At 44.5% G+C, this 15,687-nt stretch overlaps 1 protein-coding gene across 1 annotated transcript in view; it reads right to left on the bottom strand.

Annotated features, from left to right (window-relative positions):
* The window catches only part of arap2 (ArfGAP with RhoGAP domain, ankyrin repeat and PH domain 2), a 59,165-nt gene that overhangs the window by 23,315 nt on the left and 20,163 nt on the right, over window positions 1-15,687 (bottom strand). The window contains exons 10-14 of the mRNA XM_068755708.1: window positions 15,047-15,246; window positions 12,158-12,243; window positions 11,878-12,060; window positions 8,665-8,839; window positions 3,264-3,389 (exon numbers count right to left, since the gene is read on the bottom strand). Coding sequence (XP_068611809.1) covers window positions 3,264-3,389; window positions 8,665-8,839; window positions 11,878-12,060; window positions 12,158-12,243; window positions 15,047-15,246 — 770 coding nt within the window. The remainder of the gene's footprint in view (window positions 1-3,263; window positions 3,390-8,664; window positions 8,840-11,877; window positions 12,061-12,157; window positions 12,244-15,046; window positions 15,247-15,687) is intronic.

Genomic DNA, 15,687 nt, shown 5'->3' with positions numbered 1-15,687 from the left:
ATTTAAAATCCCACTGCGAGTCCTGGAAGCACATTCCTACGGGATTCTGGTTCCAGACGTTGGGGGGGCAAATCAACGGTGAAGACAAGACCAACCTTATTCTGAGGAATGACCTTAATTAGGGCCAACGACCTTTGAGACCTTTACATGATGGGGAAAGAAACGTTTGACAGGATATAGAATCTTCAGAGACTCCAAACATAATTAAAGACTCTGTTATATATTTTGGAGTTTCTGGAGTACGAGAGAATATCCAGGATTTGGTAAACGGAGGAGACGCAAAAGAGCCGATGACGACTGGAATTACATATTTTTTTCACAGCCAAAGAAATCATTCAAATGAGACAGAAAAGGTTGCACTCGGCTGAATACAAATATTATTCAGCCGTGTTGGAATTTGTGGCACGAGCTGCTTCCCAATACAGCGGTGAATGTCTTTGAAATCCCCTCGAGATCCTCTACCAGGAAACCGGCTCCATCGAACGCGTCTTTCTCCGTTCTTTGTTTGTGGTTCAGCACTTCCTGAGCAGGCGGGATACAACTGGCTACACAAGCATCAGCGCAATGGGCCGAACAATAGCGCTTGATTTACAATCAAGCAGCTGCGTCCACTGCCAGCTGTTCCACCCCCCCCCCGCGACGGCAGCGGCCCGGTGGCCCAGCCGTTCTCCACGGGGGGGAGGTCCACAAGCAGCCGTCAGAGACAACGCTAGCGGAAGCCAACATGCCTCCACCAGCTAAATCGAGCCAATTAGCTAATAGGCCAAAGCGTTCCCCATCTAGCATTTTCCAGATGAGATGTGGGATGTGGGATCTCTCTCTCTCTCTCCTTTTCAGACCCCCCCCCCCCCCCCCACCCCCCACAGCAATTTGCTAAATGCTCCGTTTGGAAGGCAAGCTTGATGTCATCAGCGTGGCAGCAGAACAGTGTTGCTGTTCGTGCCCTCAGCGGGCCGCGCTGTAGAAGAACGCGCTCGCTGAAAGGTTCCGACTGCGATTGCGTCCAGCTTTATTTTGAACTGCAGACTGGTAAAATGTCCACTGAAACTTTTTATCAACACCGCACAGACATTCATTTCAATATGCATCACAAAGAAGAACTAAAATATCTGTGATGAAGACATCTGCTGGACAACCTGTCCGGGCGGGGGGGGGGGGGGGGGGGGGGGCTGGATATGCAAATGGAGAAACTGAAGGGATCGGGACGATCCGTCTGTGCCAGGATTCCCGCCCACTTCATTTCAGCGGGAAAAGGACAGATAAGAGTGAAAAGAGAAAAGAGAACACTAGCACTATCTGGATTTTCTGGTCTGAGCAGCAGCAGCGCTCAATTAGAGAAGCATAGACGCAGTACTAGGAGTAAATATTTCCAAAAAGCATAATATATGTTAGGACAAATAGTTGAAATCGGCTTTATGTACTCCGCATAAAATATAAAAGTGAATGAATTAAATGTGACTGCTGTGCAATTCCAATCGTTTGAAAACTATTTGTATCATAATCCGTGGAGAGTATTTGGTTTATTATCAAAGAATGTGACTCCAGCTTTGTAGCAATTTAATATTCACACAGAATTGTGTCCACATTAAAATGCTAACACAACTCTATTTCAGTCTCTTATCTCTTCTTCCTCTTCCCTCCACAAACACACAAAAGGATCTACACCCCTTTAAAGATGGAGGGAGCTTCAGTCACTCTTCGGTCCATTTGGAGGCGGGGGGGGGTCCTTTATTTACGCTAGAATGAGCTGCAGGAACCCGCCATGCAGTGCACTGGCGCATCGCCCACCCAGGACGCCTCTCAGTCAAGGCCGTCACAATAAAGTCACGTTAAAATTAGCTTCCACCAATCGAAGCACGGAAGCCCATCGAGGTCGGCGGCGGAATGAAATAAAGGCAAACCTAAAGGCGCTGCTTTTATTCAGCCCCGAGCACAGCCTATGAATTATTAAGAACCTGAGTGTATCTATAGGCCATCAAACCATTAGCCGGCCTCCTGGAGTACGCTCAAAAATACCTCACGCTTGCAAAGTAGTGACGGAACTTCCTCGTGATTGAAGAAGTTGCAATGCGTGGAGTTCTAAACGCAGGGCGCCCTTGACTTTATTTAACAGCTGTGGCCGTGAATAAAGCGCCACAACAAGTAGAAGAGACAGTACAGGAAGTAAAAGACCCGAAGCGTCAGAGTATCACAACAACACGGCTAAAAAGGAGCCATCAATGAGTCAGAGACTTGCTGACAGCATTTACTCTCATTTTCTAGTTGAACTCGACTTAAAACGGTTTCCACACATAACCTCGTCCATCTCATTTTGAAAACAAAACGTATTTAAAGTCTTCCTGAGGTGCTCACCGTCTTCCAATAACTCCGAAATTACTTCAGCGACTACAACATCGTAACCGCCGGAAAATGCAGTGGAACTACCTTTGAGCAAATTAAATGAAAATGAATCCCATTCGTTCGGATAATGAGAATTTCAACACCCAGCGGTAGGAAATCTCCACCGAGGAGCCGGGCGATGGGAATGGAGACGGATGTCTTGCCTACGACTTCAGGAGATTCAGCTTGTTCAAGCCGCCCCCCCCCCCCCCCCCCCCCCAACCGGGAAACCTACTTTCCTCCCCATTTCTCCTCCGACACCACCGCATTCCCAAATAACCTGCTTCCCCAGGGGCGGCAAGCCGAAGCCGGCTCCTTCTCCTAATTATCCGTGGGCGCCAGGAAACGCTCCAGCTGCTTGGAGAAGCGGGACCACGGCGGAGCAGGAGGTTCAGCAGCGGCAAAGGAGGTCGGGGTTTGAGACGCAGCGTGATTAAAAAAAGTTTGAAACTGCCTTGCAAGACAAAAGGAGGAGGAGGAGGAGTCAAAAGTTTTGAAGGAAGCATCTCTCGGTTAGTGAAGACGCGGCAAAAATTATTTATATTTCCTTTCATGTCAGAAATTGAAAAAGGAATTTATCCTTCCCCTCCGTAGAACGTTCCCCCACAAGGGTCTACTGAGTGCAGGCTTTCTGCCGGACTAGTATTCCCAGGGAGCCAATCCAGAACACATCTGAGAGATGGATTCATTGATCGTTTTGACTGGACTGTTTGGTGTGCGGATTAAACGATTTGACAGCTGACAGGCTGACGCTGATTGATCGATCAGCCCTTAACTGGTGCGGACCTCTGACAGACACACCAGTTGAGATCGCTTACAAAATGGACTGGTGGGATTGATTGGGCTTTGCGCCGAAAGGTTTGAATAACGACGTTTACACCCACCGTCTCTTCCACGGCGGTCCGGCGGCGTCTTAACGGGGCCGGAGGAGATGTAGAGGAAGCCATCCATGAAGAGGGAAGCGTCGGACAGGGAAGAGTTCTCCGACCACGGCTCCAGGCGGGGGAAATCTAAAAGGAGGAGAAAGAAAGGGGTACGCTGAAATAAAGCAGATTCTTCCTTTCCATTTCCAAAGATTTCTTATTTGATTTAAGAGCTCTCCATATTCCAGTTTATTGTTCTCAAAACTTAAATTCTGAGGTCCAATTTTCTGCCGACGCCCCTGAATTTTATCTCGACTACCTCCAGCTTCCTCATCAGTCAAGGAAAAACTAACTTTAATTGAAACCGCTTTTAATTGAAGCGGCATTTTCACCCTTTACTGACCCCAGCGGCGCTTTGTCTGCGGGCCACCGAGAATTACAGTCGATTTAAGGAGACGGCTTCCGTGTGTGTGTGTGTGTGTGACCACCCATGATCTAAATCTTTCTAATTACAGTGGAATACTGTGAATAAAATAACATATTACTAAAAAAAAAAAAAAGAGCTAATATCACATGTAAGCACTTTTTATATTTACTATAGTATTATAAGACGCCTGTGAGGCAATAATTATTTTTAAAACATGCACAACCTCGGGCTGAACTTCTGAGTGTATTTTCTGTTACGTTAAACACCTGTAAAATGACTAATTATACCACGAGACGATATAAATTTCAAAGCTGCAACAGATGTCGTCAACCTATTTATATTATTCTGTTGCTTCACGGTTAAAGTCATTTTGAAAAGCGGTTCAGACGAGGCTGAAGCGTCGTTTACGGTCAGATTTAATTCCTGATTTAAACTCAAAAGCTAAATCGATTGCAGAATGATTCATTTATAGAACCCACTCCCACTCACTGTATTTTTAACAGTGGACAACAAATCTGACAGTGTGTGAACTGTTAAGTTTTGATGCTATAACCACTTCTCATGTCTCGCTTGTAATAATTATTAAGCAATGAGACTTAATTATCAAACGCGAGCGTCCCGACAGAGGTATTACAAACAAGGGTAATTAAAACCTCCCATCTTACATGAAACGGGCGTTTTTTTCTGCGATGTGATCACGGTAATGAGTACATTGTATTTTATTTTTGATGTGTTGCACGAGATGAATGACACAAAGCTTGGGCTACCGAACAGGGCTTGGAATCTAACACAGGAGACCGTGCCTGTCGGCAGCCACGTCGTAAATACATGGAATCTGACAGGATTTAATCAGCAAGCTGCAGGGACACGAGTCTAAAACACAAACACACACACACACACACAACTTCAACCACTCCAGCTGAAAGAATGTAAATAAGCCAGCGGTGCGATGCGCTATCAGTCGTCAGAAGGGCCTTTGAATCAGTCCCTCTGGGGCCCTAAAGCTGGGCTCTGTTAGCATGGGACTGTTGATGTCTGTGGGGGCGGCGGGTTGAGGAGTCTGGCCTGTGCTGATTGGCTCGGTTCCCAGTGAAGGGAGGTGACATGACAGAGTGCTCAATTAGGCATCTGGTCGCCCACGGCAATGGACGCAAAGTGGTCCAGCACAAGCAGCGGACAGAGGCGGGCGCAACAGACGCACAACTTTAACAATCCCCGTTGGTTTTTAGCACATTTAGTCGACTCGACGATGATAGTCAAAAAGAAACCGAAGCGTTTAGGATGTTTTAGTTCCAAAACATCAGGGCGTTAATAAGAAATCGGTCAATCTACCCATATTTTGGGTGATTTTACTGGTTATTTCACGTTCAGTTTTTCCAGGAAAGTGTCCATGATGATGTAAACTTAAGGAATTCGCTCAGACATGGAACATGCACTGATTTGCATCTTTATTTTTGAGCCAATCTGCTGCGGATGAGCCAGTGAGCCGGGATTCTTACCCATTTAAAGTTTGAGATCATCTCAGCCCCAAAACCTCCAATCAGGATCATCAAACAAATGGTTCCATTTCCATGGTCTGCTGCTGGCATCCACCAAAGTTTCTGGGTCCGATCCTATTTTGGCTAAAAGCACTTTTTAAAAAAGCCACCAGAACCGAAGAAAATGGCGGATCTTTGCGCCGTTGCAAACAACAGGCTGGAAAATAAAAGTGGGCCCCAGATTTAGAGGTTGTGTACATGTTTGTGTGTGGGTGTGTATGTCTTGCTGTTCATCTTTTATTATCCAGACAGAAAGGCCTCCTGGATAAATTTTTAATGCCGGGATTCGAGGCATCAGGGATGCTCGGGTGGCAACAATAAAACATCTTTGCCTCCAAATCCGCGGTGTGTCATTTAAGAAGAAGTGGAATGATGTCAACAGCAAGAGGCATGCCTGTTAAGCTTGGTTTTACAGAACAATGGCCTCCTGGGTGGAGTAAAGCGCCGCCATGAAACACAATTTACATGTTTACACTGCTCGTGTTTACAGTTTAGGCATTAGATGGTGCTTTTATCCAGAGATTTACAGCCAGAGAGCTAAGCAGGGGGGGGGGGGGTCGCTGTCCTGCAGCAAGACACTCTAGTTGTCCGGGGCAGAAATCAAACATGCAGCAGAAAAGCCACTATACGTACAATTAGCATGACTTAAAATCTCAGTTTCTGTTTGGAGGAAAGTAGGACACAATAGGATCGTACTTTTTACTTGCAGTGATTGCATTCCTAAAATAAGGCACTGCTGCATGGGAGGAGATTTTGCAAAGGAGGTGGGGGACCAAACCTCAATGCCAGATGTCACTAAGGAATCTCAAACGTGGACGCAGTTTCCAAGGCTGGCAAGGTGTTTTTAGGTTTCTAGAAATAAAGAGCTGATTTTCAGTCCCAGCAAGTTCCTGCTTTTAGAGGACAGGTCAGTTTTGATTGGCATCGGTTTGGTAGCTAACGTAACGCTATGTGAATGCAGGGCTGATTACAAAGGGCAAACACAATCACCACTCAGAAGCAACATTCAGCGTCAATTTGCTCCAACAAAAGGCCTTTTCTGCCTCTGTTGTGAGCGTCGGCGCAGGATAGACGGTTTCCTGAAACGGCGACGCGTTTCTGAAATGACCAAATACTTTCAATTCAAAGCTAGATGTGCTGCCAAAAAAAAAAAAAGTCATAGCACTCTGAATTTTCTTTTTTTTCTTTCTCATAATTGGGAGTAATTAAAAAAAATTACGCTGGTACTTAGAAATTAACTATAATTTGAGTCCCTTGGTTTATAGCTAATGGAGTGTAACATCTTAAACGTGATTACGAGTCACCGCTAAAGGTCAGGACATTAAAAGTGTCTTTCGATCACACATTTTCCAAACTGAAGGTAGATTAAAATGTGGTGTTTTATTCAGACTACAAATAACATGTTGATATATACGAGCGGATAATCTCCTTATGGACAAAATAAAAACTCTCGATAATAGCTGGAGTTTCTCTGATGGCTTAAATTCATTTCTCTGGACCTCTACACAGATTTTTAGAGTTTAATTTTGGTCTGTATCCTCCCGAGTGTAACGAGCGGGAATACACTGGACATAACAAATGATTTAGGAGCATACAAATACACAAGTAGCCGCTACAGTAGGAGCCGCTGGCAATAAGGGATAGATCCAGCACGGAAGCTGGCCTCAGGAGTTCGTAACCGTGAAGAGACACCGCCTCAGAGAGCTGCCACCGGCGTGTTTTTATGGAATCCGGGATGACAATATGTAAATGAAGGCGCTCCTGAGGTATTTCCAAGGCGCTCTGGGGCGAGCAGGTGTGGGCGGGAGAGCGAGGTCCGGCGAGGCCCACGTGCACGCACTCATGAACACAAGAGAGAAGGCTCTAATGAAGTCGCTCTGCCATGACTAGATGTCCTCGCGCCGGAGCCACAAATGAGCCACAGTGGTGAAAAGAGATGGAGGCAAAGCTCTGGGAGAAGCAGCTTTTTGTTTTTCCTAAACTATATCCGGAGGAAATAGAGGGTGTTCCCGATTTGTCTTTTTTCAAATTAGGCACGTAATTCAGACTGTAAGAAGCTGCAGCGGCAAACGGAAGAGATGGTCTAATTTGGGGATTGTTCCAGGTGTGTGACGATTGTTTATTGCCAGCTCGTCCTAGTTTCTCACTGAACCAACGCAGTATAAAGTCTGAAGTATCTTTGTCATGATTTTATTCATTAGAGATTCTGGTTAAAAGCACAAGACCTGAAGCGCACTCCTCTTCAGGTGCATCATGGGATAAAATAACGGCGGGAACACGAAGCACATAGTGTCAGAGCCGGCTTTGTCCTTCTGTTGCATGTGGTCTCACGGACCTTACAATGCACACATCTGTAAAACATTTTTAACGTTTCGGGAGATTACGAAAGAAAAATAAATGAATCGGAACATCGCCAGTCGCTGTCCATCCAATCACCTTCTAGAAGTGGCGCTGGGTTAACATCTCGTGTCATCCCAGGAGTAGCTTCCTCATGGCGGCTGCGTCATATAGTCTCAAATTGTGAAGTGCGTTTGTCCCCGCGGGCAAAGTCTCAGCCGTAAATCTGTCACGGTGACATTTGGGTTCATGATGACCTCCCCACCCAGGTGCTTCTTACCCGCAGCAGTTAGTTTAGTTTGGACATCCGTCTCCACAGCACGCTTCTTGTTAGCTTGTAATGCCGAAGTCCCAAAACATCCAGGTACGTAATGACCACATGTTGCCTCTGTGCTACACCGTTCTGATGGACGTACGCACGCGTGTGTAGCTATCTGTCTGTCGGAATGTGGTAATGGCTATCACCACGGCGACCAGGTGACCCTTCCTAGCAATCAGGAGTCCCTAACAGGCTGGGCTCCAGCGAATGTGCACAGACTTAGTGAATATATTATGTAAAATTTCAGTCCCTGAGACAGTGAGCCGACGGCCCCTCTTGCGCCTTTAATCTAACGCATTCCTATCATTAGCCCTGTGTGGAAGCGCACAAACAAAATACACCCCATCCCAGAACGCGGCACATCCGCGCGGTGCCTCCGACACCGGCGACACGAGGTGGGTAATAAAAAGCAGAGTCGGGGTGAGAGTAGAAGACACAAAGGCAAACAGAAGACACAAAGACAAACAGGCAGGGTTGTTTTTGTTAAAATGCTGATTTCAACATTGTGGGTTTTGCTTTATTTATTTCAAATTCATATCAGAAGGGGGGGGGGGACCACCTTCCAGTGTGATTTTAAAACACGGTGGTATACGGTTGCGTTTTAAAGATGATTGGCCTGCCTTGACAAATTGTGATTATACTGATGATTGGCTTTTAGTGCTGTGAAGTAAAAAAAAAAAAATGATGTTACTCCTTTATTTCTATGTTTTCTATAAGGAGCATCAAATTCAAAGCAGTAAATCTGCGCCCAATGCTAACCGCACGCGTGACGTGCAGGAGGGGTCGCCACACTTTACTTACCCGAGAGCTTGTTCTGGTGCAGGAACTCCATCTGCAGCCTCTGTCCGGCACGCTGGGCCAGGAGATAAGGGGTGGAGACGGTCGGATCCCCGGTGGCGCACATCACATCCGCACCGCTGAACACGAGCATCATAGTCTGCAGCACGTCAGCCAGAACCACAGATGCACACAGCGCCTGCATGCAGAGGAAAAGATGAAGAGTTTCTGTGTATTCTGCCTCTGCACTGTCTGCTACGAGTCACAGAAGGTCTGAGCAGCGTCATAAAATCCTTCAGTAAAGGATGTGGAGGGAAATATTATGAATATAACTTATTAAGAGTGATTTTTAGTGCTTGCAAATCATAAATTAAGTACACCTCCCGGTGCGACAGACTAATAAAAGACCGAATGTTCTTACCGTCACTGCGCCATGTCTGGATAAATACCTTTAACAATTTCACTCCGCAGACAACAGACCCGTAAATATCACCGCAAAAAAAAAAAGCTAATATGGTTTCAGTCCGTTGAGTAGAAAGAAAATCCTGCCGTCTTTCAGCGTTCAGGTCAGGCTGACAGAGGACAAAGAGTTCATAAAGCGGCGGCAGGAAGCCACATAAAATTTAGAATTAGGTTTTTGCCCGCAGATCTTGAAAGAGAAGTTAAGGTAAGATCAAACTTTAATATTTCCTATGGGAATCGTTAAATATATAATTCCTGTGAAAAGAGGAATATAGGGAAATAAAAAGGGACAAATGGGACATATTAAAAATAATGAAAATAACCATTTCAGAGACGTGGGAAGACGGGAATGAATAACAATGGGACTGGGGCAAAAAAAAGAAAAATATAGGCAGAGCATGATGTAGGAAATACATGGATACAGAATAAAAAAACATGCAGCCGATAAAAGGTTCGAGTGACAATAAGAGTTTATATCGCTAAATACTTCTACATAAACTTTAATATCTTCTCACGGGAAATACCGAAATAGGAAAACAAATACAAAACTTCCTAACGTCTCGGGATACTTTGATTTTCTATATTCTTGTATTTTCAGCATCCACTGGTCAATCTGACTGCAGCTGCCTCGGGGCACCTCTGCCCCGGCTTCAGCGTCCACCCATTAATCCTTAAACAACATTAAACTCTTGGAAATCATTCCGCCGAATCCCTATGAAACACCTACATGCAGTATTTAAGATCCAGCCGTGTAAGGCGCGCTTCCTTAAAACTTTTAGCCAGTTCCTCAAGGCGAGCCGACTAAAAGAAGCGAGACCGAAGGTTGAGGCGAGTAAAATGTTTTCTTTCTCCAACCGTCTGGCGCCATCAGTCCAGTCAATTTGATCTGACATTGTGGCCGATGACCTGCGACAAAGTGGATCAACGGTGGAGTCGAGTGGCAAATACCGGAATTTGAACACGCAACCTCTCCTTTCATCAGACTTGGGCAGAGTCGGTAAGCCGCATCGATCCGCCATAAACAAGCGAATCTCTTTCTCAGAGTGAGGTGCCGCATATACACACAGACAAAGTACACAAACAAACAAAGTGCCTGCCAATACACCAGCCCCCCCCCCCCCCCCACACACACACACACACACACACACAAAGGGCCTGCGCCGAGATAGAGACATTCAGGTGTGCCTTCACAGATTCGTTTATTTCGACCTGTGCACAAAAATCTTTAAAAAAAAAAAAAAAGACTCTTCTTGATTGATGGGAAACAAAAACCGGCATATTTAGAGGACATAATCAGTTTAACCACTCACTGCCTTTGTCTTTCAGACTCGCACATAAAACAGGGTCAGATTATGGCAAAATAGTCCCATGCAACCTGGCCTTATTCCGTATCGTCTCTGGAAATGACCTTCGGTGTCACGGCAATTACCGCAGCCGCTAGAGGGTTTACGTGTGGGTGACTGTGTGCGGAATGATATAAGGAGGTCCTTTGACACCCCCCCCGTTCTAGGTCATGTGGCCTGTGGAGACTCCGTGGAGGTCACTGGGATATTTCGCTTCTAATGGGAAACATGGGAGTAGGAAAGAGGGAGGAGAAACGAAGGAACCTGATGGAGTGAAAACGTTTCCTAACAACATAAGCGCGGAGATTATGTAAGAGACATGCAGATGGAGTCAGGTGCGAATGACTTCACTATTCTTATTCTCATTTCATTACTCAAATTGACACTTTAAATGGTAATTTATTGCCAGAGTTTCAAAGTCCAGTGGGGCCCATAAAACCTGTTAAAACTCCAGTGCATGATTTCAAAATTGCATGAATGTCAAAGAGGAAATTGCTCGTATTATTGTCTTTGTTCCAGAGAAGACTCCCAAAGGAATGGGTTTTTATATAGCTTTTATTTTTTATTTTTTTTAATTCATACTTGTGTTACAGTAAGTAAGTGCGACACAGAACTGGAACAGCGCGTCCAATGATATTAGGCTCAGTGTCCTTGTTTATGATAAAAATACTTTTTTTATAGGTTGCTTGTGATTTATTACATTATATTCAGATAAGCAGAACTGTTTTAAATAGATTTTTGCGTGTGATTTAAATGCAGATGTGTGCACATGTTTTGAATCGCTTGGTGTTTTATTTGTTCGATGACATTCTGATCCCAATCAAAATCCATTGAGTCGGAAAGAGAACAAAAACACAACCGCCCAACTCGACCTTCTTTCCTGTCTCTCTTTCTTAGCCTCTTTTCTAACACAAACACAAACACAAACACACACACACAGTGGTCAAACCCTTTCATGCAGACACATTCTCTGTGACTGTCACATTTTCTCTTCTTCATCACCCTGCAATACCCCCCCCCCCCAGCAAATTCGCACGTCTTCAGTGGAGTAGCACGCATGTTCACACACACACACACGTACACACTCCCACACAACAGCGCAAAAGCCAGCAAAGCGTTTCTGTTGTGGAGCCTAATCCACTTTTCCACTTAGCTAGCTACAATATCTCGCTCTCTTTTTCTCTCTCCGACTCATTCCCACTATTTCTGCTCAAGAAAACAATTCAAAGTGGCCGATCTGAGTAAATGCTGACGAAGGTGGAAACTAAGCTCTTTGGAGGCTCAGTCCTTTAAAAAGGACGGCAAAAAAAAAAAAAAAAAGAATAATATCCTTAAAACGCAACCTGGCAGAGGAGGCCTTACCGACCTGCCGCACCGTGAGGTATGAGACTCCCCATATGAGACTCCCCGAAGTTTAGTATAAAGGTTGTACCTGGTTGAGTCGCTCCAGGTCATCGAAGCCCTCCAGGACCCCGCGGTACTTCCTCTCCCTGTACTTCCTCCTGATGAACGTAGCTCGCTGCTCAGCTGAAGCACCGCTGAAGATCTCCTCCTCCATGGGAAGATTAGCAGCCCAAAAGCTGTTAGCGTTCTTGTTGCCTACCTCCAGGAAGAGCTAAGAGGGGTTTGAGTGCAAGGAGAAATAAGGAGCTAATCATTTAACATCAGCAGCTACTATTTTAGCAAAACAACATACAACAACTGGACATTACCTCCACCAGCGCGTTGCTCCAGATGCTGCTGTCCATCTTCAAGCTCCTTATTTTAGAGATATTGAGGCTAAGGGAGCGGTGTTGCCCTGCACACAGTAAAGGCTTCTTCTTTTAAATCAGATATACACCTAATTGCCTGGCTGTCTGGCCACACCTAACCCTTTAAATTAAGGGCTAGAGACTATACAGATAAATCCACAGTCTCTGCACAAACACCCGCCACAAATCAGTGATGGAGTACAACAATAAAGCGGCAGTTACACGAGAAACAGAGCATATCTAGAAGCTCATGCTCTCACTCACAACAGGCATATTAAGTCTTCTCGGCGCTCCTAATTGGAAATGAAAGCACAGAACGAGGGCCATTAATTGCTAATGAATCATCAGTAATTCATTGCGTTTGTGGGTCGGCCTGTTTATTTGGGTGAACAACAGGCTTCTGGGGTTGCTTTTGGCCAAAGGAGCGAGAGCACCCATGCATAATATATCCGGCAGAAACACCAAGTCTGAATGTGAAATTGTGGAACGTCTGTGTGTAAAAGGAAGATAATTTTAGATCTAGATGCGGCATTATCTAATTACTGCCCTCCGTGCTCCACAGAGTAGCGGTAAATGACAGATGGGGCCCTGAAAGCTGTAAAAAAGGTCGTCTTGACACAGATATTGAGAGCACGGGAACAAGAAGTCAATGGTTTCCTGTGTTGCCGATAATATTTAGAGAAAATAAGAATTCATGCCATTGTTATTTATCCTTTCTGTATTGATTTAAGCAGATAGTAAAAAGTGGTTCTCAAATTAAGATTTTTAAGAAGGTATTTTAAATGGATTTAGTCCCTGATCAAAAGTATTGTTGAGCGAAGACCAAAGAGCAATTTACTCTGCTCATTCAAAATTACTGCATAAATACACTTTAAGTACGAAGTCCAACCATAATCCTTCTCATCCGGTTATATTTTAGATGTTTTGTGGGGAAGTTCGCATTAAAATTTAGACGCATGAATGATTTTAAATCAGTTTTCTCAAAGCCAAATTGAAAAGTTGAGAATCATTCCCGTCTTTGAGAGCCTGAGTCCAGGTTATAAAAGCCGTAAATAAAGGCTATAGAGCAAGACTTCTGTCACTTTTGGCTGTGGAGGAGTGGAAATATTTCACTGTGGGAACATGCTGAATTGCTACGGCTATGCTTGATTCACTGAGGCCACACAGCACCACAGGCCCATTTCCACCTGTGTAAAAGTAATGAAGGTGGGGAAAAAGTCTGCTTTCGCACGTGCCGCCTACACATGCCGAGATCTTCCCATACAAATAGTCTGTTGTCAATGTCTTCATCTGTCTGATGGAACAAAAACAACGCACAAAAAGGGCATTCCCATCACAACAGATTTGACAAAAAAAAGAAATTGTTCAGCCCCCACCCAAAAGACCTTTAGCCCCAATTAAAAACTTTCCTGGTGACGGTTCATGGGAAATATCACAAAGGTTTGCAAACGTACTCCATCAGTCAACGAGAAGTCAGGAAGAAAAAAAAAGAAAAAAGGCCAACAATGAGCATTACATTTAGTGGTTACCATGGGAACAGCTGCCAGCAGATGGATTTACAAGTTGTATCCGAAAGAGTTTATTGTAATTACATGTGCGGAGATCAGCCGCCCGATGTTTGTTATAGGATTTCCTAGGAGCTGTTTCGATCAATAATGTGCAGTCTGAAAATGTGTTTTATTATTTTATATGTTTTGTATTATGTATTTGTTTATTATTTGATAAGTTGCTGATTATCCAATTGCAAAGCGTCATTCTAGAAGGAAACACCTCTTGTGATGAGGATTTGTTTTCGTCTCAAACTCATTTAAAAACCGCACATGGTTACAGTAAAGAGTCTTTCTTAACTGCTAATATTATTTTTATGTTTTTGCACAAAATGTAACTGTTATTGACTTATCGGAGTAATGATCCCCGAAAATCCTTCAAGTCTCCACAAACAAAGACAAAATATTAACAGTCTGTAGCTTCACATCAAAGAGTAAAGCTGCAGACTATTAAAATTCATTGGGTCTTGGCAAAAAAAGTAGAAAAACCAATGCTGGATCATTTTCACCATTAGCCTTCTCATTACTTTTTTCCCCTCTATCTCTTGTTCAGCATTTCTCTTTATTGCCCATGACATAAGAGTGCTAATTAAAAGTGTGAGCAGCCATTGGTATTCAAAATGGACCACCAACTAATTTGATGAGAGCAGAGTGAGGACAGCTTCTTCTCTGCAGATACCCCCCCCCCTCCCCTCTCTCTCTTTCCCGGCATGTCGACAAAATGTAATATTAAATAGACCTGCAAATGAAATCATTTAAGGTTGTTTGAAAAGGGATGTTGAATATCTGATGAGAACCAATTACATAAGCTTCGCAGAGGTAAGGCGGGGAATAACATTAAAGCTGGTGACTGGGATTTATATCAGGCCTGGAGAAGATTTGGGAAAGGGAAGGGAAAACCTGATATCGCTCCAGATCAAGAATGGCTCCAGCTTCTCTTTTAATCACATTTAGGAGGTCACCAAGCAGTTTGTGAGCCTCTAAAGTTCTCGCCCATGCCTTAATCTTTGTTGTCATTTCATCTGATCCACCCAGCATTGCCAAATAGATTAGAGAGTCCAGGGGCCAGATGTCAACCCCCACCCCCATAAGTGGCTTATCACCTGAGAACTTATTCAAGCAGAGCCTTTGGGTCAGAGCAAATACTCAGACCGACGCAAACAAACCCTATAGAGAGAAAATTGTCCCGAGTGTGTGTGTCATTCCTCAGTATTACCTCAACCGTATTCAGAATAAGCAGTTCCCGTATCTGCATCCAGGATGCGCGTGTTAAAAGGTAAGTGGTATAACACGGGTCCCTTACCTGCACACCTCTTGCAGATGACCACACCCAAATTGACAGACGCCCACTCAGGTTGCGGGGCGCGACAGTCAGCGCAGCTCCTGTTAGCCTCGTTGGACCAGATCTTCTCAGCCACTTCGTAGTCGGAGAGCGTCTCAGTGATCGATTCTTGGACCGCTTCAATCCACTCCTCCTTCTCCCGTTGTGACTCGGCCGTGAAGCTGGAACAGTCAATTTTGCCCCCCCCCCCCAACACACACCTTGCTGTTAGTGATTTAATTGGAGAGAGAAATTGATAGCATGGCAAGGTTAAGGTAGTCGAGGCAACAGGGCAGGTGGATCAGTCCCTCTCACCATGCACAATTAAAATCTATAAAGTGCTAATACAGGATATCTTTTCAGGATATAATAGAAAGAACTTTAAGACTAAATTAGCAGCATGAAAGCAGATTAATAAGGAATACTGTCAAACACTCACGCAGATGAAGCACTGAAATAATCTTGAAATCGATTAGCTCCATTAGCATTGTGTGAATTTATTGGTGTGGGCGTGCCTCTATATTATGCAATGAGGTTTATCTATCTGTAAAAGGATTGCATTGCAACTTCAAAACAAGGACGCATCTGTAAGTGTAATGATCTCTTCCTTCGTTCCAGCTGAT

Source organism: Brachionichthys hirsutus, chromosome 23 (assembly GCF_040956055.1).
Source record: "Brachionichthys hirsutus isolate HB-005 chromosome 23, CSIRO-AGI_Bhir_v1, whole genome shotgun sequence".
NCBI lineage: Eukaryota > Metazoa > Chordata > Actinopteri > Lophiiformes > Brachionichthyidae > Brachionichthys > Brachionichthys hirsutus.
This window is presented reverse-complemented; position numbering and strand designations above follow the sequence as displayed.